Here is a 27,068-nt window from a genome sequence, read left to right on the forward strand (position 1 = left end):
TGGGTGACTGAACACCTTGAAAAGTTTCAGCTGATCAGAGAGAGCCAGCATGAATGTGAAAGGTAGGTCATGCCTGACAAACCTGATTGAATTTTTGAAGAGGTGACTAAAGTAGTGGACAGGGGAATGTCTATGGGTGTTATTTATATGGACTTCCAGAAGGCATTTGATAAAGTCCCACGTAAGAGACTGTTAACTAAGGTAGAAGCCCATGGAATTGAAGGCAAACTAGTGACCTGGTTAGAAAATTGGCTGAGCGGCAGGAGACAGAGTAGGGATAATGGACAGGTAGCGACTAGTGGTGTCCCGCAGGGATGTGTGTTGGGGCTGCAACTATTCACAGTATTTATTAACGACTTAGATGATGGCATAGAGAGCCACATATCCATATGTGCCGATGACACAAAGATAGGCAGCAGATGAAAGCATAAAATTACAACGGGATATTGTTAGATTAAGTGAATGGGCAAAACTGTGGCAAATGGAGTTCAATGTAGGCGAATGCAAGGTGATCCACTTTGGACTTAAAAAGGATAGAGCATTTCTAAATGGTGAAAAGCTAAAAACAGTGGAAGTCCAGGTACACAGATCATTAAAATGTCATGAACAGGTACAGAAAATAATCAAAAAGGCTAATGGAATGCTGGCCTTTATATCTGAGGAGGATTACAATACAAGAGGGTAGAAGTTATGCTGCAGCTATACAAAGCCCTGGTTAGGTCACACTTGGAGTACAGTGAGCAGTTCTGGGCACCACACCGTAGGAAGGATATATTGGTCTTGGAGGGAGTGCAGTGTCGGTTTACCAGAATAATACCTGGACTCCAAGGGTTAAATTACAAGCAGAGATTACACAAATTAGAGTTGTATTCCCTAGAATTTAGAAGGTTAAGGGGTGAATTGGTCAAAGTTTTCAAGATATTAAGAGGAACAGATAGGGTAGATAGAAACTATTTTTGCTGGTTGGGGAGTCTAGGACTAGGGGGCATCATCTAAAAATTAGAGCCAGACCTTTCAGGAGTAAAATTAGGAAACACTTCTACACACAAAGGGTGGTAGAAGTTTGGAACACTCTTCTGCAAACAGCAATTGATGCTAGATCAGTTGTTAACTTTAAATCCGAGATTGACAGATTTTGTTTACCAATGCTATTAAGGAATATGCGCCAAAGGCGGGTATGTGGAGTTAGGTCACAGATCAGCCATGATCTCATTGAATGGCGGAACAGGCTCGAGGGGCTGAATGGCCGACTCCTGTTCCTATATTCTTATGTTCCTATGTTCAGTGCTTAAAGTGCCACATGTCCACAATCCCGAGAATATCAGTATAATGTCAGACAGAGCTGTGGAAAATTAGCAAACTGTACTTGCTTTTGCATCTGAAAGCCGACATGGCACAAGCAAGGGCAGAAACCTGGCACTGCAGCAGGATGCTACTAAATATAACCATACATTCTGCCTTGTGCTCTGAATATTTAAACTGAATAAGAGCAACAGTTGAATAGGTGTTCCCAACTGGTAATATGGTTTATAATTGCTCAAGAACTCAGACTAAGCCAGAGTTAGAGGACAAGGCATAACATTTTTTATTGTGCGGTGTTGCACAGCCAATTACATGGCATCAGCAGGTTATGTGTAGTATGTTTAAACAATAGCTTAATAGATTAATTACCTTGCTGCCCAGGAATAATAATCCTTATAAAGCAGCAACAATAAATAGTCAATTAAAGATTCCAGTGTGGTGGCCGACTGCTCAAATCTTGTAATTTGCTCCCACATCATTTACAGAAATATAACTGTAGAACAGACAATATATTAGCAGCTTATGTATTAGTAAAGCAAACTATATTTATTAAGATTTGGTACTCACCTCTGCCAACAGTGGGCATGCATGATGTGTCCACAGCTACCTATATGGGTGCCACAGGCCAAATCTGGCTGCATGAACAATGGGTCATAGTTTTCTGATGAGAAGTAAAAACCACACTGAATATAAAAAACTAAACAATTTAAGCATTTATTCAATTCCGAAAGTTGATCAAGCATATTTTCCAGTATATATGATTTCTAAACATTACTGCCCAGCCCCACCTAAAAAGAGAACGCCTGTTTGTAAGCCCTTTAGGCAACAGGCTGTACTATGCCAGTACTGAAATATACATTCACAGAGCAAGACGAATGGCAGTTTGGTATAAAATATTTTTTGAGCCAAGACTGTCCCAACAATGCTAAAATCTGCCAATTTTTCCAGCCTTCTGCAGTGAGGAAAAATATAACAAAATCATTGAGATCCCATTACATAGCAATTGTAAAATGTGATTTAATGAATTTACAGTACTTAAGAATATTTATTTTCTACAATGAAAACTACCAGTATCAGACACACCAATGTGAAAATTCACCTGGATCTTGAATGGTTCTTGTTCTGTTTTTGGACAAGACTGTTGACCTCTGAACAAAGGATGCCAAGACCATTGCTTTGTTGTTCATTTTAATCTCTTGTTCCTCCTGGCACAAAATGCATGTAACAACTTGCTTCTTCTCAAAAATTCTTGTTTGCCTGGGACCTAAAGCAGTCAATGCTGCATCAGGAACTATAGGGCTAGAGATAAAACAAGACAAGACAAAATTAACACATTAAAAAACATGTTGTAGAATACAGAGCGGTGAGTCGTAGTCATCTTGGAAAAATACCATAGGTGAAGCAATTGAATATAACTTAAAAATTAGACACATCTGTCTGAAACATAACAAATCTTTATCCCTTGTTCTAGCATGACATACTTTCAATCTGTGAACATTTAATTACCAAGGAACCCTAGCTTTGAGAACAATCACGATGGAATATACCAAAGAGCTTGATCTTCAATTTAGTACCTTCAGCTGGTCAAGGAAGCCATTCTCTGTCTGGAATCAGGCTCCTAAAAATTCAGATCCTCACAAAGCTGCAACTGAGACCTGCAAGGTCACTGGAGGATTTAACTCTAAAGTACCACATCAGACCCCAAAATCATCTCTCAAGTCAACTTGAAGCAGAGTTGCTCCAGTGATCACAGCTTGGGTTACACATAAAAGCACCTGATATGCAGATAACCAGCGAATGGCACTTGAAAAAACAATCAAAACTCCGAAAACCAAACCATCAAGTAATGAGAGAAAGGAAATCATGCATATCTTCCGCTTATTTTTTCAAGGACTCATCAAAGTCACAAATGACATCCTTTGTGATTGTGACAAAGGTAAACTATCCCTCCTTGATTTGTCTGCAGCCTTTGACACGGTTGACTACTCCACCCTTCTCCCAACGCCTCTCCACCGTTGTTCAGCTGGGTGAGACTGCACTCGCCTGGTTCCATTCTTATCTATCTAATCGTAGCCAGAGAATCACCTGCAATGGCTTCTCTTCCCACTCCCGCATCGTTACCTCTGGTGTCCCCCAAGGATCTATCCTTGGCCCCCTCCTATTTCTCATCTACATGTTGGCCCTTGGCGACATCATCCGAAAACACGACGTCAGTTTCCACATGAACGCTGACGACACCCAACTCTACCGCTCTACCATTCCTCTCGACCCCTCCACGGTATCTAAATTGTCACAATGCTTGTCCGACATACAGTTCTGGATGAGCAGAAATTTTCTCCAATTAAATATTGGGAAGACCGAAGCCATTGTGTTCGGTCCCCGCCACAAACTCCGTTCCCTAGCCAGTGACTCCATCCCTCTCCCTAACATCTGTCTGAGGCTGAACTGTTCGCAACCTTGGTGCCATATTTGACCCTGAAATGAGCTTCCAACCACATATCCGCAGCATAACTCAGAACGCCTATTTCCACCACCGTAACATCGCCCTTCTCCGCCCTTGCCTCAGCTCAACAGCTGCTGAAACCCTCATCCATGCCTTTGTTACCTCTAGACTTGACTATTCCAACGCATTCCTGGCTGGCCTCCCACATTCTATCCTCCGTAAACTTGGTCATCCAAAACTCGGCTGCCCGTGTCCAAACTCGCACCAAGTCCCGTTCATCCATTACCCGTGCTCACTGACCTACATTAGCTCGTGGTTAAGCAACGCCCTCGATTTCAAAATTCTTATCCTTGTTTTCAAATCCCTCCATGGCCTCACCCCTCCCCATCTTTGCAATCTCCTTCAGCCCCACAAACCCCCGCCCCACTCCACGATATCTGCACTCCTCAAATTCTGCCCTCGAGTATCCCCGATTATAATCGCTCAACCATTGGTAGCCGTGCCTTCTGCTGCCTAGGCCCAAAGCTCTGGAATTCCCTGCCTAAACCTCTGTCTCTCTTTCCTCCTTTAAGTCGCTCCTTAAAACCTACCTCTTTGACCAAGCTTTTGGTCACCTGCCTTAATTTCTCCTTATGTGGCTAGGTGTCAAATTTTGTGTCTTATAATACTCCCGTGAAGCACCTTGGGACGTTTTACGACATTAAAGGCGCTATATAAATACAAGTAGTTGTTGTTGTTGTCGCTCAACACAAGTAATTCATGAAATGCACTGCCATTACACTTCATCCTGCCATGTGGCAGTCTCAGCCGTCTTGTGCTGCTTTAGCAGTTTGCAGCTTGATCGCAGGGGAATTGTTTTTCATTGCTCTCCAGTGTTGTCACATCCACTGACTTGACTAGTCAGTCTCAAGAGTCACACCTTGATCATCAACTGGTCATCAGATGTTACAAATACCTCAAAATCCACTTCAGCAGGTACATTAAGCAACCCACTAAAGCACAAAGAGGTGTTCAAGATTGGTAACACCAGCAGCCGATTCCTCTGGCTCCATATTGATGTTCAACTCATGGTTATCTTTGCTGATGGTCACATTGCATCAGCAGCTGGTTGTGGTCTGTGGAATGACCTCAGGTTAAGCAGCAAACAGATCAATAGCATCCCGAAGTCCAACTGCAACTCTCAAGTTGCACCGTAAACTATCATGTAGCACTTGAGATAGACGAGATACTTAAACTGAAACTTATTGAACTTGTCCAGATCATATAGCTGCAGTTTTGACATAGGGTTGGGTGGCAAAAAAGGTAGATGCCTGCTGCCTGGATCAAAAATTTCATCAAGATGAGCAGTCCAATTATCAAACAGGAGAAGAATTCAATGCTCTTCTGCATTCATTATTCCCACATGCATCATCCAGGCCACAGTGATCTTCTTGTTCCCATCATAACACATAGGAAACTGTTTCACAGAATGGAAACACTGACTACCCAATCATAAAAGGGCGTCAACCTTTCATTGCCATCCACATTCACACACAGAGCAAATCATTCTTTCCATCATATCGTGTCATTTGTATATGCCGCTCTAGAAAAGTACAAGATCATCGGGCGGCATATGCCAGCAGTAAGTGTCCTACAGCTCATATTGGCCCAGAAATTCGGGTCGGGGGGCTTCCCGCGGGTGCAAGCCCCCGGCCTGCACTTACCTAGCGCGCCTGCCGTTGAGCTGTAGGGCCCCGTGGAATTCCGATCCGATCCGGGGCCTGGTCCAGCTGCTGGCGCGCAGTGCTTGCGTATCCCAGGGGCGCAGTTAGTTCGATGCATCCCCTGGGATCACGTGGGCCATGGGGAGCCAATCGGAGCAGGGAATGCTCCATTCATAAGATTGACAGGAAGAGCTGTCAAGACTTATAAATACTACGGCCCCAAAACAACACTAAATCTTCAAATACATTTTTAAAAAATCACATTTTAAAAATAAACTATAAATTACATTTTAAGGTGCACCAAACACCACAAATAAAACTGTTCTACAAATAAATAGTCTTGCTTTATTGGATTTGATTAAATGAGTTAAAGTACCACAGAAATGTTACATTATCTACCACAGGCATGGTCTACCTTATTCTTTCAACCTTTATATAAAAATGGATAGATCATAATTAACAAAGGAGCGGGAGAGAACAAGAGAACTCATTCGCCATTTACCATGTGCTAGCCTCATTCTGGTAGTGTACAACAGTTCTTATGGAAGTAACCAGAGCAGACATGATACAAGGAAGTTAAGCAACAGGAAGTATATAGCAGAGTTGTACTTCTGGTTTCTTGCAGATAGCTGTTCACGCCTCAGCAAGAAATGGGTCTTGTAAAATGAGGGCTGCTGCGGCAAGAGGTTACACACAGCACTGAACGAGTGAAATTCCAAATCCCATCAAGTTGACATCAAATCTCTGTAGAATTAGCTCACTCTCCCTCAATGGTCTATTGCTCTCATCATCCCTTGCCCCATTAATGGCTGCTTATTCAGTCACTGCATTGCCCTCTAACTCCCTCCACCTTGCTAGTTTTCTTGAAAATTACATTCTGCAACTCTGTTCATTTGCAATTAGGGTCATTGGTTGCACTGACTGAACAAATCAAATTCTATTTTTAACTGGTATTTTGGGGATCCAGTTCTGCAGTTCCAGCTATTTTCCCTATGGACAATTTGCTATATGTTGTTTCCACACAATCTTCTGAAAGAGGCACCCAAAATGAGGCTCAATTTAATTTTGTCCCCAATGTCGAATGGATACGAAACCAACCTACCCTATTCAATTATGAAGACTTGCATTCTACAGATGGCACATCGATGATCCCAGCAGCACATGAAACATTGTTTTTCAAATACTATTTGGTCATCGAGTGTATCCTTACCTTCTTCATCCCAGTCAATTCCACATTTAGCTAGATATCTATTCCACTAATATTGCTCGATAAACAAACTGTTAACTGTCTTTGCTAATCTATTCCACCAATCTACAAATATAGTCAAAAACAGTCTCACTTGAACCTCATTAATGTTATACTTATACTAACTCTGGGGTGGAAGTATAAAATTGCACAACTTTTTCTAAGACCTGTCCTAGGTCGTCTTCAATTAATCTTACTTTCCCACCCAAAGAAAAGTTCAGTTCTACACACCTCTTCACAACACTGAGACCCAAGTACCAGAATCATCGTCTTTACACTGGACTTAAGTCTATGCAGCTTCATCAGTGATGGCAAAGACAAGCCAATAGTCTAAACAAGGGCAGACATGAAAGTTCTGAAAACTGAATATTCTGGATGCTGTGATGAGGCCCACTAAGAGAAATTTGCATCAATATTCAATCCTTCTGCATTAAACTTCAGATACGTTCCACAGAACTGCATCTCCATGCAGAAATGCACAGATCTATTCCACTAGTTATTTTGGATGAAGCAGCTAATTCAGTTCCATTAACCTTACATCTTCCCTTTGGAATTAAAGGAGATCAAGGAATCAGTAGAACCCACCTATTCTCTTCGGGTTCTATACTTGCTATGCTGTCGTCTCAGAGATGGTCTAGCCTTTGGTCTGGAAAAGGAAAAGCCACTGCATCTCCAAAGTCAAGATTTCTTTGGGGCTTCTAGCTGCTCCACAAGTCACTCTTGAAGCATGGGGAGTATTCCTGTATACTGCAGAGTAATACTCAACTGGCCATACCAACAAATTTGAGACAGGCTATGAATTTCAGGAAATTGTGGGACATCAGAAGACAATGCCAAAAACGAGTCTTGTGGTTAGACATGACAAAGGATCTACGAGAAGATCTTCCTGAAACCGGGCATCAGGAACTGAAGACAAAAATTAGTCAGAGTAGCCAATAAACAAAATAGCACGTGTCTCCAACTTCTAATTTAGAATAAAAACACTTAACATGGACTGGGGACTGATAAATTAACACTGATGACTTTGCAAAGCTGCAAAATCCACCAAGTCTTCAACTTGCAAGCTAATCTTAAACAAGACTTAATGCCAACATAGAAACAACAATAAGCATTTATATAGCACCTTTAACATAGTAAAACAGCCCAAAGCACTTCACAAGAGCATTATCAAAATAAAATTGACACTGAGCCAAATATTGAGAAAAGGTTATACTAGGACAGGTGACCAAAAGCTTGGTCAAAGAGGTAAGTTTTAAGGAGCCACTTAAAAGAGGAGGTAGACAGGCGGAGCGGCTAAGAGAGCGAATTCCAGAGCTTAGGGCCCAGGAAGCTGAAGGCATGGCCACCAATGGTGGCGTGATTAAAATCAGGAATGAGCAAGAGGCCAGATTTGGAGGAGCGCAAAATCGCAGAGGGTTTTAGGGCTGAAGGAGGTTACAGAGATAGAGAGGGGGGAGGCCATGGAGGGATTTGAAAATATGAAAATTTTAAATTAGAGACGTTGCCGGACCAGAAGCCAATGTAGGTCAGTGAACACAGGGGTGATGGGTGAACGGGACTTGGTGCGAGTTAGGATACAGGCAGCAGAGATTTCGATGAGTTCAAGATTATGGAGGGTGGAAAATGAGAGGCTGGACAGGCGAGCATCAGAATAGTCAAGTCTAGAGGTAAGAAAGGCATGGATGAGGATTTCTGCAGCATATAAACAACTAGGGTTAAAATTAAGACTATGCGATAAGTTACAGTAAAGACCTAAAGCATATAACTAAATTAAATAAATTAAACAAGGTTATCTAGATTAAAAACTATTATTAGACAACTGAGTATTTCAAAACTTGAAAATCTAATTAGTTAAATAAAATATAAGAGATATGGCAAGGCAGGTGATGTGTTGCAGCTGCAGCACCCCAGTGTGATCCACAGTAACCACACCTGCACTAAGTGTGCGCAGCTCGAGGAACTTCGGACACTGCGATACATCAGGGAGTGAGAAAGTTACCTAAACACTTTGTTCCAGGAGGCAGTCACACCCCTTGGTCAGGGACAGGAGGGTGTGACTACGAGTAAGGCAGGTATGGGGAATCCAGAAGGTAGGATTAGAGAAGTCTCAGCCCTTGCACTTGTCCAACAGGTATGAGGTTCTTGCAGCCTGTGTGGATGAGAGCAGGGACTGCAGGGAGGATGAGCAAACTGACCACAGCACCGTGTTAGAGGGGGCCATTCAAGTTAGGGAACTAAAAAGGAATGCAGTGAATCACAGGAGGCCGCCATTCGGCCCATCTTGTCCGTGCCGGTCGACAAAGAGCTATCCGGCCTAATCCCACTTTCCAGCACTTGGTCCGTATCCTTGTAGGTTACGGCACCTCAAGTGCATATCCAAGTACTTTTTAAATGTGATGAGAGTTTCTGCCTCTACCATCCTTTCAGGCAGTGAGTTCCAGAACCCCCACCGCCCTCGGTGAAAACAATTTCTCCTCAAATCCCCTCTAAACCTCCTACCAATTACTTTAAGTCTATGCTCCCTGGTTATTGACCCCCCTGCTAAGGGAAACAGGTCCTTCCTATCCACTCTATCTAGGCCCCTCACAATTTTATACACCTCAAATAGGTCTCCCCTAAGCCTCCTCTGTTCCAAAGAAAACAACCCCAGCTTATCCAATCTTTCCTCAGCTAAAATTCCCCAGCCCAGGTAACATCCTCGTAAATCTCCTCTGCACCCTCTCCAGTGCAATCACATCCTTCCTGTCATGTGGTGACCAGAACTGCACGCAGTATTCTAGCTGCGGCCTAACTAGTGTTTTATACAGTTCAAGCATAACCTCCCCGCTCTTATATTCTATGCCTCAGCGAATAAAGGCAAGTACCCAGTATGCTTTCTTAACCACCTTATCTACCTGTCCTGCTACCTTCAGGGATCTGTGGACATGCACTCCAAGGTCCCTCTGATCCTCTGCACTTCAGTGTCCTACCATTTATTGTGTATTCCCTTGCCTTGTTAGCCCTCCCCAAATGTATTATCTCACACTTCTCCAGATTGAATTCCATTTGCCACTGTTGTGTCCACCTGACCAGTCCATTACTGGTTAAAGAAGGGATTAACACAATTGTAATGAAGGATATTAGCTCTGATGATGTGGAATCTGTATGGGTAGAATTGAGAAATACTAAGGGGAAGAAAACGTTAGTGGGAGTGGTATATAGACCTCCAAACAGTAAGGCGGAGGTTGGGGATGGCATTAAAAAGGAAATTTAAAAAGCGTGCAATAAGGGCACAGCAGTCATCCTGGGTGACTTTAATCGACATATAGATTGGGCTAACCAAATTAGTAATAATACGGTGGAGGAGGAATTCCTGGAGTGTTTAGGGGATGGTTTCCTGGACCAATATGTCGAGGAACCAACCAGAGATCAGGCCATCTTAGACTGGGTATTATGTAACGAGAAAGGATTAATTAGCAATCTTGTTGTACGAGGCCCCTTGGGTCAGAGCAATCATAATATGATCGAATTCTTCATTAAGATGGAGAATGAAGTAGTTGACTCAGAGACAAGGGTCCTCAATTTAAATAAAGGAAACTACGATGGTCTGAGGAGCGAGTTGGGTAGGATTGATTGGGGAATGGCACTCAAAGGGTTGACGGTGGATAGGCAATGGCAAACATTCAAAGACCGAATGGATGAGCTACAGAATTTGTTCATCCCAGTTTGGCATAAAAATAAAACAAAAAAGGTGACTCAACCGTGGCTAACAAGGGAAATTAGGGATAGCATAAGATCCAAGGAGGACGACATATAAATTGGCCACAAAAAGCAATAATCCTGAGGATTGGGAGCAGTTTAGGATTCAAAGGAGGACAAAGGGATTAATTAAGAAAGGGAAAATAGATTATGAGAGTAAGCTTTCAGGGAACATAAAAACTGACTGTAAAAGCTTTTATAGATATGTGAAGAGAAAAAGATTGGTGAAGTTAAGCGTAGGTCCCTTGCAGTCAGAATCAGGGGAACTTATAATGGGGAACAAAAATGGCAGACCAACTAAATACATATTTTGGTTCTGTCTTCACAAAGGAGAACACAAATAACCTCCCAGAGATGCTGGGGAACATAGGGTCTGATGAAAGGGTGGAACTGAAAGAAATCAGTATTTGTAGGGAAATGGTGTTAGAAAAATTGATGGGACTAAAGGCCGATAAATCCCCAGGGCCTGATAATCTACATCCTAGGGTACATAAGGAAGTGGCCCTAGAGATAGTAGATGCATTGCTGGTCATCTTCCAGAACTCGATAGACTCTGGAACAGTACCCATGGATTGGAGGGTAGCTAATGTTACCCCACTATTCAAAAAAGGTGGTCGAGAAAAAGCAGGAAATTATAGACCGGTAAGCCTGACATCGGTAGTGGGGAAAATGCTAGAGTCCATTATAAAAGATGTAATAGCAGAGCACTTGGAAAGCAGTGACAGGATCGGACAAAGTCAACATGGATTTACAAAAGGTAAATCATGCTCGACTAATCTACTGGAATTTTTTGATGATGTAACTGGTAAAATAGATAAGGGAGAACCAGTGGATGTGGTGTATTTGGACTTTCAGAAGGCTTTCGATAAGGTCCTGCATAGAGATTAGCATGCAAAATTAAGGCACATGGGATTGGGGGCAAGGTGTTGACTTGGATGGAGAACTGGTTGGCAGACAAAAAGCAAAGAGTTGGAATAAACGGGTCGTTTTCCGAGTGGCAGGCAGTGACTAGTGGGGTACCGCAAGGATCGGTCCTAGGACCCCAGCTGTTCACAATATATATTAATGATCTGGACGAGGGAATTGGATGTAATATCTCCAAATTTGCAGACGACACAAAGCTGGGTGGGAGAGTAAGCTGTGAGGAGGATGTTGTGAAACTCCAGTACGATTTGGACAGGTTGGGTGATTGGGCAGAAACATGGCAAATGCACTATAATGTGGATAAATGTGAGGTTATCCACTTTGGTGGCAAAAACAGGAAGGCAGGTTATTTTTTGAATGGCAATAGATTGGGAGAAGGGGAAGTGCAGAGAGACCTGGGTGTTCTTATGCAGCAGTCGCTGAAGGTAAGCATGCAGGTGCAGCAGGCGGTTAAGAAGGCAAATGGTATGTTGGCCTTCATAGCGAGAGGGTTCGAGTACAGGAACAAGTATGTCTTGCTGCAGTTGTACAGGGCCTTGGTGAGACCACATCTTGAGTATTGTGTGCAGTTTTGGTCGCCTTATCTGAGGAAGGATGTTCTTGCCATGGAAGGAGTTCAGCGAAGATTCACCAGGCTGATTCCTGGGATGGCAGGAATGACGTATGAGGAGAGATTGGGTCGATTGGGCTTGTACTCGCTGGAGTTTAGACGAATGAGAGGGGATCTCATCAAAACTTATAAAATTATAACAGGAGCAGACAGACTAGATGCTGGAAGGATGTTCCCGATGGTCGGGGATTCCAGAACCAGGGGTCACAGTCTAAGGATAAGGGGTAGGCCATTTAGGACAGAAATGAGGAGGAATTTCTTCACCCAGAGAGTGATGAACCTGTGGAATTCTCTACCACAGAAGGCAGCAGAGGCCAATTCATTAAATATATTCAAGGAGTTGGATATATTTCTTAAGGCTAAAGGGATCAAGGGATATGGGGAGAAGGCAGGGACAGGGTACTGAATTTGGATGATCAGCCATGATCTCATTGAATGGCAGAGCAAGCTCGAAGGGCCGAATGGCCTACTCCTGCTCCTATCTTCTATGTTTCTAGATCTTCCTGCAGTCTACAGCTTTCTTCTTCATTATCAACCACACGGCCAATTTTTATATCATCTGCAAACTTCTTAATCATACTTCCTACATTCAAGTCCAAATCATTGATATATACCACAAAAAGCAAAGGGCCCAGAACTGTGCCCTGCAGAACCCCACTGGAAACAGCCTTCCAGTCACAAAAGCACTTAGTGGTAGAAGACAGTATAGTTAGGGGGATAGATACAGTTCTCTGCAGCCAAGAGTGCGAGTCCCAAAGGCTGTGTTGCTTGCCCGGTGCCAGAGTTAAGGACATCTCCTTGGGGCTGGAGTGGAACTTGGAGTGAAAGGGGAAGGATCCATGTAGGTACCAACGACATAGGTAGGACTAAGAAAGAGGTTCTGCTGAAGGAGTATGAGCAGCTAGGGGCTAAATTAAAAAGCAGAACCACAAAGGTAATAATCTCTGGATTGCTACCTGAGCCACAAACAAATTGGCATAGGGTCAATAAGATTCGAGAGTTGAATGCGTGGCTCAAGGATTGGTGTGGGAGAAATGGGTTTCGATTCATGGGGCACTGGCACCAGTACTGGGGAAAGAGGAAGCTGTTCCGTTGGGACGGGCTTCACTTGAACCATCCTGGGACCACTGTTCTGGTGAATCGAATAACTAGGGCTATAGATAGGGCTTTAAACTAAATATTTGGGGGGGGGGGGGGGGCAGGGGGTTCAGGTAAGGAGGATCTTAGAAAGTTAAAGAGAAAGGACAAAGCAATAATGCAGGGTAGCAATATGGGTAATGATAACCAGAGTGTGTGACAGGAAGGGACAGAGCATACAAGTGTAAGAGTGTACCAGCAAATAGGGCCAGAGTAGGGAAATATGGTAGAGACACAAAATTAAAGGCTCTTTATCTGAATGCACGCAGCATTCGTAACAAGATAGATGAATTGATGGCACAATAGAAATAATTGGGTATGATCCGATAGCCATTAGAGAGACGTGGTTGCAAGGTGACCAGGGCTGGGAACTGAATATTCCAAGGTATTTGACAATTCGGAAGGATAGACAGAAAGGAAAGGGAGGTGGGGTGGCTTTGTTGGTAAAGGATGGGATCAGTGTTGTGGTGAGAACGGATATTGGCTCAGAAGATCAAGATGTAGAATCGGTTTGGGTGGAGATAAAAAATTGGCAAAAAATATTAAAACAGAAAAAAAGAACTTCTACAGGTATATAAAAAGGAAGTGAGTAGCTAAAGTAAGCGTTGGTCCCTTTGAGGATGAGAATGCAGAATTAATAATGGGGAATGGGTAAATGGCAGAGACTCTTAACAAAAATTTTGTATCTGCCTTCACAGTAGAAGACAATAACATCCCAATAATGGATTATCAAGGGGCCACAGGGAGACGGGGAACAAAAGACAATCACTATCACTAAGGAAAAAGTACTTGGTAAAATAATGGGACTAATAGATGACAAGTCCCCTGGACAGATGGCCTGCATCCCAGGGTCTTAAAAGAAGTGGCTGCAGAGATAGTGGATGCATTCGTTGCAATATACCAAAAATCCCTGGACTCTGGAGAGGTCCCAGCAGATTGGAAAACCGCAAATGTAACACCCCTATTTAAGAAAGGAGCGAGACAGAAAGCAGGAAACTATAGACCAGTTAGCCTAACATCTGTCGTTGGGAAAATGCTGGAGTCCTTCATTAAGGAAGCAGTAGCAGGGCATTTGGAAAATCAATGCAGTCAAGCAGTCAGCATGGTTTTGTGACAGGGAAATCATGTTTAACAAATTTGCTGGAGTTCTTTGAGGATGTAACGAGCAGGGTGGATAAGGATGAGCCAGTGGCTGTGGTATATTTGGATTTCCAGAAAACATTCGATAAGGTGCCACATAAAAGGTTACTGCATAAGATAAAAGCTCACGGAATTGAGGGTAATATATTAACATGGATAGAGAATTGGCTAACTAACAGAAAGTCGGGATAAATGGGTCATTTTCCAGTTGGCAAACGGTAACTAGTGGGGTGCCACAGGGATCGGTGCTGGGGCCTCAATTATTTACAATCTACAGTACATTAATGACTTGGATGAAGGGACCAAGTGTAATGTAGCCAAGTTTGCGGATGATACAAAGATGAGTGGGAAAGCAATTTGTGCAGAGGACTCAAAGAACCTGCAAAGGGATATAGACAGGTTAAGTGAGTGGGCAAACATTTGGCAGATGGAGTATAATGTGGGAAAGTGCGAGGTTATCCACTTTGGCAGGAAAAATAAAAAAGCAAATTATTATTTAAATGGAGAGAGATTACAAAATGCTACAGTTCAGAGGGACCCGAGGGTCCTCGTGCATGAAACACAAAGTTAGCATGCAGGTGCAGCAAGTAATCAAAAAGGTAAATGGAATGCTGGCCTTTATTGCAAGGGGGTTGGAGTATAAAAGTAGGGAAGTCCTACCACAACTGTACAGGGTATTGGTGAGACCACACCTGGAGTACTGCGTACAGTTTGGTCTCCTTATTTAAGGAAGGATATACTTGCATTGGAGGCAGTTCAGAGACGATTCACACAGTTGATTCCCGAGATGAGGGGGTTGACTTATGAAGAAAGGTTGAGCAGGTTGGGCCTATATTCATTGGAATTTAGAAGAATGAGAGGTGATCTTATTGAAACATATGATACTGAGGGGTCTCGACAAGGTAGATGCAGAGAGAATGCTTCGCCTCGTGTGGGAATCCAGAACTAGGGGGCATGGTTTCAGAATAAGGGGTCGCCCATTTAAAACGGAGATGAGGAGAAATTTCTTCTGAGGGTTGTGAATCTTTGGAATTCTCTGCCCCAGAGAGCTGTGGAGGCTGAGTCATTGAATATATTTAAGGTTGAGATGGACAGATTTTTGAACTACAGGCGAGTCAAGGGTTATGGGGAACAGGCAGCTAAGTGGAGTTGAGGCCAAGATCAGATATGATCTTATTGAATGGCAGAGCAGGCTCAAGGGGCTGAATGGCCTACTCCTGCTCCTATTTATGTTCTTATGAATGGAGGTGGGGCAGAGATAGGCAATGTGATGCAGGTGGAAATAGACAGACTTGGCAATGGAGCGGATGTGGGTGGGAGCTCCTATTAAGGTCAAATAGGACGTCAAGGTTGCAAATAGTCTGGTTCAGCCTCAGACAATGATCAGGGAGAGAGATGGAGTCAGTGGCTAGGGAACTAAGTTTGTGATCAGCTATGATCTCATTGAATGGTGAAACAGGCTCAAGGAGCTGAATGGCCTACTCCTGTTCCTATGTAGCAGGGGTCGAAGACAATGGCTTCAGTCGTCCCAATATTTAGTTGGAGGAAATTACTGCTCATCTAGGAATGGATGTTGGATAAACAGCATGACAAATCAGAGACAGTGGAGTGGCGAGGTAAAGCTGGGTGTGGTCAGCGTACATGTGGAACCCGACGTGTTTTCGGATCATGTCGCCGAGAGGCAGCATGTAGATAAGAAAGGACCAAGAATTGATCTGTGGCGGACTCAAGGTAACTGTGCAGGAATGGGAAAAGAAGCCATTGCAATTCTATGGCTACAACTCGATAGACAAAATGGAACCAGGCAAGGGCAGTCCCAACCAGTTGGACAACGGAGGAGAGGCGTTGGGAGGAGGATGGTGTGGTCAACTGTGTCAAAGACTGCAGACAGGTCGAGAAGGATGAGGAGAGATAGTTTATCACGGTCAGACTCACATAGGATGTAATTTGTAACTTTGAGGAGGGTCGTTTTAGTGCTGTGTCAGGGGCGGAATCCGATTGCAGGGGTTCAAATATGGAGCTGCGGCAAAGATGGGCACAGATTTGGGAGGCAACAACAGGTTCAAGGAGTTTGGAGAGAAAGGGAGGTTGGAGATAGGGCGGTAATTTGCAAAGACAGGGGTCAAGAGTGCGGGTTTTTTTTTTTTTTTTTTTTTTGGAGAGGGGGATGATGAAGGCAGATTTGAAGGGGACAGTACCGGAGGAGAGGGAACCATTAACAATATCAGCTAACATAGGGGCCAGGAAAGGAAGTTGGGTGGGAATAGGCTCGAGGGAGCAGGAGGTGGGTCTCAAAATGAGCTCGGAGCAGGCATGAGACAAGATAGGAGAGAAACTTGAGAAAAATGGGCTAGGGCAGGGAGAACCTTTAGGTGAAGTTTGGCTTGGTGGGCTAGGGGACGAGAGGGAGGCAGCAGATGCAGCTGACCAGATGGTCTCAATCTTAGGTGACAAAGAAGTCCATGAGCTCCTGACACTTGTTTGAGCGGAGGGTGAAGGAGCCGGGGAGAGGGGCTAAAAAAGATGGTTTGTAGTGAAGAGAAGCTGGGGTTATCTTTGCATTCCAGTATGATCCAGAATAGTGAGCAGTTTTGGCAGAGGAGAGCAGGATCCAATAGTGCTTTATGTGGTCCAGCCAGATCTGGTGATGAAAGGCTAAACCAGTTTTCCTCCATAAACATTCAAGTCTGTGTCTCTTGGGCTTAAAGGAGCAGAGAGGAGGACCGTACCGGGGGAACGGACAGGATCAATGTTCCCTCTAAATTTTTTCTTTTGTGCGCGGTATCTTTATCGGGAACAGCTTGTGAGCAGCCTTCCAGATTGCTGCATGAGGGAACATTGAACAGGGTGACCAAGAGTAATGGTTTTAGTGGGGACAAGGGCATCAAAAGGTGGAGGTGAAGGAGTGATTGAGCTGCAGAAATGTCATTGTGAATTAAAAAGAGTAAAATGTTGTTTAGTGTGCTGACATCAGAAGAAAAGCAACTATGTTACACTGTACGAATAATGTTTACATTGGGGAAAACTAATATAGCTCATGTACGGCAATGTCTATTTCCCCGTGTTATTTGCCTCAGTATAATAGCACGTTTCAGTTGCATGTCAAGGTTAGACAAATTAAAAATGGCTATATTTCAGACGTTTATTCACTTTTTTTCTCCAAGTAGTCTTCGTTTTAATTTATGATACACCGCTTCCCGGTAGAGGATAGCAGGCAACTAACTCACAGGTCTCGGTCAATGGCACTCTGAAAATGCCACTTGGAGATGCACAAGAGTGCCCCAAAGTGACAGTATCTTATTTTCCTTACCTCTTTTCCCGGTCTCATAATTTGTCTGATGAAACTTGAGAGATTTGGAACTCTTTTAGGTTGCCTTCACAAAATCATTAAAAATAATTCAACAGAATATAGGCAAAAATACAATTTTCCTTTTAAAGTTAACACTTATGTAGTAATAGGTACATGTCTGACATATAACAACAGTACATGCTAAAGACCCTCTCCCTTTACCTGTTGTCAGGTGCTGTGGAAGATGAAGCTTCTAGTTCTTCTAATGTCTGTTGAAACAATTCCCTATTTTCATCTATAAAATGCCTCTGCATTTCTGACATCTGGGCCATTATCTTCTCTCTACGCAGCCGGGCAATTTCAGCTTTCCGCTTCCGATCTGCTTTGTCTTTATCTCGTAAACACTACAAAAAGGACAGTAAACAGTCGGACTTAACACAAAACCCGCACCATATTTTATAATTTAATTATTTAAATCTCCAAGGAAAATGGGGGGAGCGAGAAGAGAAAGGCTCACACAGCAAGCATGTGAAACATTCTTACATATTTTTTTAATGGTTTGGTTAGATAGTAAAACAGTTAGTATTATAACTTTATTTCCAAGCCAATTATTTCAATGCCTTTTCACTGTTAGCATATTTAATATTTTTTTTTTTTTTAATAAAGTACACAAATTACAATTTAAACCAATTTAAAAGCAATTGTATGGAACACATTTAAAAATGTTCATCAATAATACAAATTCCAATAAACTTGCATTGAAGCAATATTAACTAATACTTCATCACACTCCATCAATGGTTCAGTCAGCTTATCTCGGAAATGAGTCAGCTATGAATAGCAGGAATGTCCCTAAATCATTCAGGGCTTTTGCTCAAGTAGCTGATGTCAGTAGTAGGATGTTACTACTGGCTTCACAGCCTTGGGTTACAGAGGAGAAAATATCAGGGGTCCTGCTCCTGACTGCTGTCCAGTGAATGCTGCCATGGGCACTTGAGTGGATGTCAGGTGAGGCTGTGATAACTCCTGCAAATTAACATCTTGCTGCCGCAGCTCATGATCAAAGCTTACACACAAATAAATGGATACTTAGGTGAACTGGTGCCGGGGGTTGGGGGGGCGCGATGTCAGTGGTAGTGCAACTGCACCACAACAAGGAGCCAATGCCTTCAGCAGAGTAGAAGAGGGGAGCAGAAGGAAGAGAAAAATCAGAAAAACTTAAAGCACTTAAAACAAAAATGAAAAACCCAAATGTAATATTTGACAGGAAAGCACAACTTAAAAGGGAAAACTAAAACCAGATATTATTATTCACAAAAATATACTACAAATTTCCAAAATTTTGTATCGGGCTACCTTAAATCTCAACTATTTTTAACCCAATACTTTTAAAAGCACTGCAATATCCTTGTACTATGCACAATTGGAAAATATCCTTCTGCACTCTTAAAATTTAAATATACGGCTGTATGAAGCCATGCTTTCTTTACCAGGAACAGCAAATGTTTTAAATGGTCTGACATTCATTCTATTATCTTACCTCCTCCACACGGTGCCCTTCTGACTCTACAATAGGAGCCGAATTACTCCGTTCTCTCATCTTTTTAATAACTCCAAAAAGCTTTAAAACAAAAATCAGTCTTTGAAGAACTGAATATAAATTAACAATCCATTTTTATTATTTTGTTACATTAACACATCAATTATTTCCTTATAGGTTTCATAAAATTATGCAAATTACAGATAATGAATATTGGTGTTCATGGTTAGGAGGCACTCAGTTGAACAGGTCACTTATTTGTTCAGTTAAAAACAAATTGAAATTAGTTTTCCAAAATACATTCGACCCCTTTCAGAATTAAATCTCACCTTTTCACACCAATGTCATGAGTAGGCCAGTGAAAGTGGTACATAAAAGTACATTCAAGTGTGAGACAGCTATTAAAAAGAGCAGCTAAAGAAAAAAACTGTCTGCTACTAAAGGATGCTTAGGCGGGTACAATTGTTAATTAGTTTTAATTCTCCCTCATGAGTTTTTGTACTCACTGAAATAAGGGTCTCTCGAGAAGAGAACAATTCTTGCCTTACTTTTGTCATCCACCATCAGCACCAAGTGATTCCAGCTAAACCAAAGTTCTGTACCCTAAAATACCTTCGACAATGCCCAAGAGCATCCCTACTGTCAATTTTTTTTATTAACAGCCTCTGCAAAGCATTCCAATTTACTAACAATTTTTACTGTTGCCCCACGCATTCATTTAGAGTGCGTGGCCCTTACAGAAGAGCAGGGATGGTTTTCACAATCAGTATGAGTGTTGCTATTTAAACCCCTGCACCACAAATTAAAATAGTGTTCCAATCCACTACACCGCTCAATATACACACTTTGATCCTCTTGCAAAGATTACACAGCATCAGTAAAGAGCAGTGTGTGGGACACACTTGATAGCCATTTTCTGGATTATTTGTTAAAATTAATTAAGATTTTCACTTCCAATGTTTAATAAACCTATATTTTTTTTATATAATGAGTTATTCCATTTTTATACAGGAATTGAAAGACTGGGATTAATCTCAGTGCAAAATGGAACATCTTTCCCCAAAAGTTTGCAAGTGGTCTTTGAATACATTAAATGGGAAACATACTTAAATTTGCCAGTGTTTCCTTCATTAAACACACAGATTTCTTAGTTTATACAACACCCACAAAAGTCACTACTATTCAGTAGCTTCAGGTTTTTGTGCAAATTGCCATCATCAATAAAAAGAATCAGCTAGCAGTTTTTACTTTTAATATATTTCTTAGCTCTGAACTCTGCATTACTTTTCCTACATGGTGAGGATAGTCAGGCTCTGGCCCTAAAGTTAGCAAGTGTTCTTCATGGCTAGATTTATACCATACAACCAGTCTGAGCCCAATTTTGTAGAGCATGAAGCACAGCCACCAAAACCAGTTATTTTGTGGACTGAAAATTACAATGTGCCTGGCAAATGTCTACTTATCCACTTGTTGACAGTCTTTTTTTTTTTCTTTTTAGAAAAATTTTGCACTCAAAAGGTGGCAGAGGTTAGTGCCGGAGAATGGAATTCTTCCCAGTAAAGGCACCCAGTTTTCTTCTAGTTTCTCAACTGTCCTGAGAAGGTGGTGGTGGGCTTGCTCCTTGAACCTCTGCAGTCCTTGTGCTAATGGTGATCATCCCATAATGATGTTAATGGTGATCATCCCATAATGATGTTAATGGTGATCATCCCATAATGATGATAGGTAGCAACAATGAGGAAACAGCAGTATATGTCCATCAGGATGGTTTGTGACTTAGAGGGGAACTTGCAGGTGATAATGTTCCCTTAACATTGCTGCTGTTAGCAGTGTCAGCATCAAGCAATCCAGGTAAGGTGTACAGCCAGACAGATTAAAGCTCCCTCAACTTTGCCCCAACAATGCATCTCAGCCTAAAGCAGAGTAACATTTTTTCTATTCCCCACACAGGCCATCTAGTTTGTTCTAGGGGACCACCCAGACGAGGAACTGGGCTGAACTCAGACCCCAAAGGTGAATGACCACTGTCTAATCCACTGGCAGTTATATTTGAAATACCACATCACATTGGGCTGGTGTTATATCAAACATGGTACCAAGCCCAAGCAATGAAAGATTGCACCAGGAAATGAGCTCACATTGCTTGACTTAACAGCATTCCAATCAGAGTGGGACCCAATCTGGATGTTAAGTTGCCAATTTTGCATCAGTGTGCACCTAAAAAAAACTCTCTTCGGTGTAGAAGAGGCTGTATAACTACAGTCAATGACTGCACAATAGAAGGTGCAATTTCTCTCGCACACACAGATAGAGGAGACAAGAGCAGAAAGAGAGAAAAGAAAGGACTGCATATTGGGAAATAGGAATCTTTATTTAAAGGTCTATGCTTCCTTCTCCAAGATATACCTACTTCTGTGAAAATCTGTATTCTAATAACTTCGAACAAGACCAACTGAAACGAAGAAATTTAACTGATTCGCACCACTAGAACAAACCTTAAGTATCCATTTGATCATGTCCTTATAAACCTCTAAATGGGGAGCATTTTGCAAGGTTTCCAGCATTGCCAAAATACTAGCTGAGTTTTCTGGAGCCTCGCCAGGACCTGCGAAATAGTTCCAAAGTAAGTATTATGACAATATGCATCTAACAAACATTTGCATAACTAACTGCTACAGTACATCTTAATAAAACTATTTAAATTATTCTGATAATAAAGCTTGCAGACCATTTCTTTTGGGCTCACAAGAAAAAGACTGCCTGCCACGTGAGAAACATTCCGCAAATCTTGGTTAGATAAACACTTCTCTAGCTTCTGCAGACCACACAGACCAATTCTTAAAAAGTAACATAAAAGGAGTGGAAAGCAAAGGGGGAGGGAGAAATCAGCATTTTAAGGTCTCGCAATTCAAGGCTGAAATGGAGGCTAAAGGAGGCAAATGTATTTTCATTACAGGTTGGAAAGAATATGATCCAAGCTTCTAAAATAATAAATTGATACAAGCAGATGCAGAGAAGTACCATGTGCAAAACCAAAACAGAAGAAACACATGATCAATTGACGATGTCACAATGTAAACTTAGCATAACTAAAGAATAACACTTTCATCCTTCGACTAATCAGCTTACAAAAATGAATACTGATTCAGCAGCAGGATTGAATAAAAATTTGTATTCATTTTCATCAGCAGGGAGTGGAGGGATCTGAATCTGGGGTAGGAAAGAGAAAAGAACCTGAACGACAGGACAAGTTGAATGAACGGCACCTTTCCCACTTCTACATAAATCTTTACTTGCCAATCTACAGAATTTCTCACAGAACTGATACGTACGTGAAACTTTTGATGTGAAATTAAAAGTAAAATCACCGTCTTCGCTCGAATTTTCTAATTGTTGTTTCTCTTCAAGTAAAGCCATTCCAATCAAGTGCAAAACCTACATGAACAGGATTATGATATAATAAAAAACATCTATATAAAAGACAACCAAAATAAAATAAATTGGGCTTGAACATTTATGAAGGAAACAGTTGTTCGGTGGCATAGCGTAATGTACCCATGTGCCAGTGTGGTCTCATGCAAATGATTCTCCACAGATTTCGCAATCTCAGTGGTGCCATCATAAAAGGTACCAAGCAAAGACCAAGCACTTTTCTACAAGGACAAAAGAAGAAAGCAATGCACTTCAGGCTACCTTCAAACAGCTCTTAGCTGATGGCGTTGACAGAACTTCATATGAAGTTGTATGACCTGCGAATTTATGTAACTAAGTGAACGATAAAACTGGCTTCCGACTGTAATTATATCAAACAAGTTTTTTTTTTTAAAATATAAAAAACTAGTGAACTTGACACCAGTGTACATTCCATGAAGGTTATTCCCAACAAAAGATTCACCGGCTTAAGTCTAATGTGATTTTCTTAAAGCGGGATTTTCACACTGAATTTAAATTAGAACTAATGTGTATATGGCACAGAAGTATTGGTAGAAACAAAGAAACCAGAAGCAGGCTATTCAGTCCCCCTCAAACTTGTTCTGTCATTCCATTCAATCATGGCTCAACTCCATTTACCTGCCTTTTCTATTGATCTCAGTCTTGAAAATTTCAATTAACTCAGCATCCACCGTGTTTTGTGGGAAAGCATTGCAGATTTACACTACCCTTGGTGAAAAATGCTTAATTTCATTCTTAACTGGTCTAGCTCAAATTCTAAGACTGTGCCCCCACTCCAATTTGGCTGGTCCATTTCCAGCGAAATCAAGCTTGTGACCGGACTCGGACATAGTGTTCAGCTGATTTGGTCCCTCTGACACCAATGCATGTCATAACATGACCATACAACATCAATCTATGTACTTAACAGCCTAACTCCACTTCCACTCACAATTTAAGCATGCGTGGGCAAAAATGGGACACATACACCATACATTTTCTCCAAAAACTGGGACTCCACTAAATAGGTTTTGGAGGAAACAGGAGCACCAAGTACAACATGCTTCCCACCCCCCCGTTAATGTTTTTTAAGGTAGCGTTTTTCCCAAGATTTACAGCAAATTTAATTATAACTGTGGAAGAAATAACTGAACCAGGCCAGTGAATTTCAGTACCAGTGCAACAATGTCAAGCTATTAACAGCATAACACTGCTGGTTTTCCAACCGTCACCACCATGGAGTGGTGGAATATGCATTTAAACCCCACATCACTGAATTCCCCTTCTCAGCTAAATACAAGCACAGTCATGCAAATAGAAACATAAACCTCGAAGTATCAACACACTCCTCCTCCCACAAGCACCATGCAATTAAAGTGTACAATGATTTTATGAAATATGTGAAGCTAATAAAAAAGTTTAATAAAAGAAATTATTAAGGCAAGCACCAAAAACCAGTAGCTTACTCACCAAAGAAAATTAATAGGATAGTTGTGTGCGTGTTGCTCATGTGTGCCAATTAGTGACCAGCTTCGAGCAGGGGAGTTATCCCCGGTGTCGTGGCCAATATTTATCCCTCAATCAACATTAAAAAATGGATTATCCGGTCATGATCATATTGCTGTTTGTGGGAGCTTGCTGTGTGCAAATTGGCTGCCGCATTTCCCACATTACAACAGTGGCTCCACTTGAAAAAGTACTTCATTGGCTGTAAAGCGCTTCGAGACGTCCGGTGGTCGTGAAAGGCGATATATAAAAGAAAGTCTTTCTTTTCACTGCCTTCATGGCCAGATTGTGAAAAGAAACTAATGTGCAGGCGGGGGGGGGGGGGGGGGGGGGGGGGGAACGCGGAGAAATAAAGGATCTGAAATCGTCAAGAAAATATTTATAGCTGTCAAGGTAAAGCAGTTCAACTATTTGTTGAAGTGTCATGAGCTCCATAAGTGCATAATTAATTAAAATGTATAAATTTAAATGATTAGTTAGTGGAGACAAGAGAGGTCCTGTTCTACAAAAATTAAATTAAGGCAGGTAGGGGTCCAACAAACACAGATTCTCTTTTGGGTGCTTGTAATTGCTTCAACAAGGACCACAGATACATCAATTGCCTGAATCCTGAAGTGTTCACTTTTTCTTCTTATGAAATGAAAGCATCTTGTAAGCCAGGTTTGACACTATACTGGATTTACACACCTTATGTTGTCAAACCAAAACAGTGAGAGATTATCCTCTCCAAATAGTTTCATGCCAACTCGCTCTGGAGTCAAATTGAGCCTCGACTCCACCTTTACAGTCAATTTTCTGTTGGGGCAAACTGGAAATGACTTTGCACCAATATTGAACTGGCAGTGCAAATGCACCCTGGAAAAGTTGAGACGGTGGCAAGAAAAACAGATATTTATCTTCTTATAGCTCTTATGCTTAATGATAACGATAGTAAACATCAGGGATGCCAGATTAATAACAACTTCCATTTTGGATGTCAGGGCAACAAATTCCAACAGATGAGAAGGAAGTGCTAAAGTCAGAGTTACTAACATGAAAAACTTTCTAAAGCTGATTTTTCATGGTGACTGTTTTTAAAAAAAATCCTAACTCTTCCCTCCATTCTGATCATGTTGTTCAGCTCTTTCAGCTGTGTATTTGTGCCTGCTCCAACATCATTTCTGATGTGTTAATGAAGACTAAACATTTAAGCAGGGAGCAGTAATCAAGGTCAAATGGTTAACGTCCATTTTCTAACCTCAAAATAGAAAGTCCAACTAAATAAGAGCTTATTTTTAGCTGCGTTGAACACATATGACTTCAGAACTTAGAGATTGGCAAAGCTTACCCTCTGTAACATGCTCTCAGTCCAAGCATGTCCATTTGGCTCCACAACCCACAGCAACACTGTTCTCAGGATATACAAGTAAACATCTGACTGAAGGATGTTTACCAGACTGGCAAACAGGGGGCAAAAATGAGGAAGGGCAGGAGGTGGAAGAGCTAAAATAAAGAATAATTTCATGAATGTCATAATTTCATCAAGAATCAACTGTGTGGTGTGTACTGGTTACATTTAACATATAAAAGTCATCAAACTTAATTATCCATTTTTGGACACGATTCACAACCTCAGCATCCATGTTGCAAAGGTTGTCAGCTCAAACTGGAGGCTATCAGGAGGGCTGTGTGTTTCTCAGTTTGCACAGGAGGAACACATCCTGAATACAGCATCCCAAGAATTTACAACATAAATACTTGTTCAGGAAGCTCTACTTCTTTTGTCAAATATGATTGTAAATGGAGTATTTCTCTGTGTCCTGCCCCGAAACAAACATCACCAGCTAACCTAGCCTCCGCAATCAAAAAAGCTCCCCCAACACTGTACAGAGCCAAGGGAACGTGAATGTCTGGAGGCACAATTCAGCAAACCTGTGCTGCATAGAGTATCCCAATTCATACAACTGTGGTATAACAAGCTGTTTTTCCTACATCTTTCCTCCCAACTGACCATATCGTAGCCAGAAAGCACTTATTAAAGTTACTTCAATGTTTTGACTGAAGTGAGTAACAATACTGGTGCAAATAAGTGTCTGTACACAACTGAAAATTGTTACACTCTGCAGGCTATACCTGTAACTCAAATTGCTATTGCATAACTAGCAAAATGATAAATTAAATCCAAGTATGCCAGTCTACATCTCTCTTAATCCTAATCTGATCTATTGTCAAGAATGTGGAATATTCAATTTGGCAGTACATCCAATGATCCTACATATTGACAAGTGTTCACAATTCCTAATTGCCCAACATGATAAATAGTAAAAGGAGGTTAGGCACAACCAAAGAAAAACAAAAATAAGGGACTCATGGAGCCAGATTAACTTCAGCACCAACAATGACATGAGAACAAACCATCTCCAAATTGGAAATAAAATAAAATGAGTTTCAAAATAGGACAAATAAAAACCTCAATCTGAAGGAGAAGTGAAGAACTTCTAACATACCAGTGTCTTCTCCTTTCTGCTTCCTTAACTTTCTTTGAGCTTCTTCAGCCTAAAGAAAGTTAAAACACATTATCAAACAGAGGAATCGGTTTTTAGTTATCAATCTGTTTGTTAAGAAACATAATAGTTCAAAAAGCTTTCTTTGAAGCCTCATGGAATATATCCTTATAACTTTAAAGAAAAGACGAAACCTTGAAAAAAGGAATGCAGTAAATGTACTGTGTATTGATTTCCTGAAGTTGTTTGGTAAGGTATCGCAGAAGTAGCTTTGAGACACAAATTCAGCAATATTAGTCAAACTGCCATGGCACTGCACATAAGGAGTCAACAAGTTCATTATTCAGGTCATTTGGTCTCCTTATCTGAGAAAGGTCATACATGCCTTAGAGGCGATGCAACAAAGGTTCACTAGATTGATCCATGGGATGAGAGGGTTGTCCTAGAAAGGGAGATTGAATAGATTGGGTCTATACTCTCTGGAGTTTAGAAGAATGAGAGAAGATCTCATTGAAACATACAAGATTCTGAGGGAAATTGACAGGGTAGATCCTGAGAGGTTGTTTCCCCTGGCT

General features: G+C 41.6%; 1 protein-coding gene across 4 annotated transcripts in view; it reads right to left on the reverse strand.

Annotated features, from left to right (window-relative positions):
* The window catches only part of ubr2 (ubiquitin protein ligase E3 component n-recognin 2), a 162,512-nt gene that overhangs the window by 30,953 nt on the left and 104,491 nt on the right, over positions 1-27,068 (reverse strand). For all 4 annotated transcript variants that reach the window (XM_085980818.1, XM_085980815.1, XM_085980809.1 and 1 more), the window contains exons 24-31: positions 26,497-26,545; positions 25,338-25,492; positions 22,405-22,507; positions 21,568-21,677; positions 19,073-19,153; positions 17,755-17,936; positions 2,402-2,601; positions 1,870-1,963 (exon numbers count right to left, since the gene is read on the reverse strand). In XM_085980818.1, coding sequence (XP_085836944.1) covers positions 1,870-1,963; positions 2,402-2,601; positions 17,755-17,936; positions 19,073-19,153; positions 21,568-21,677; positions 22,405-22,507; positions 25,338-25,492; positions 26,497-26,545 — 974 coding nt within the window. The remainder of the gene's footprint in view (positions 1-1,869; positions 1,964-2,401; positions 2,602-17,754; positions 17,937-19,072; positions 19,154-21,567; positions 21,678-22,404; positions 22,508-25,337; positions 25,493-26,496; positions 26,546-27,068) is intronic.

The sequence above is a fragment of the Somniosus microcephalus genome, chromosome 3 (genome assembly GCF_052327205.1).
Source record: "Somniosus microcephalus isolate GS21.2 chromosome 3, FLI_Smic_1.0, whole genome shotgun sequence".
Lineage (NCBI taxonomy): Eukaryota > Metazoa > Chordata > Chondrichthyes > Squaliformes > Somniosidae > Somniosus > Somniosus microcephalus.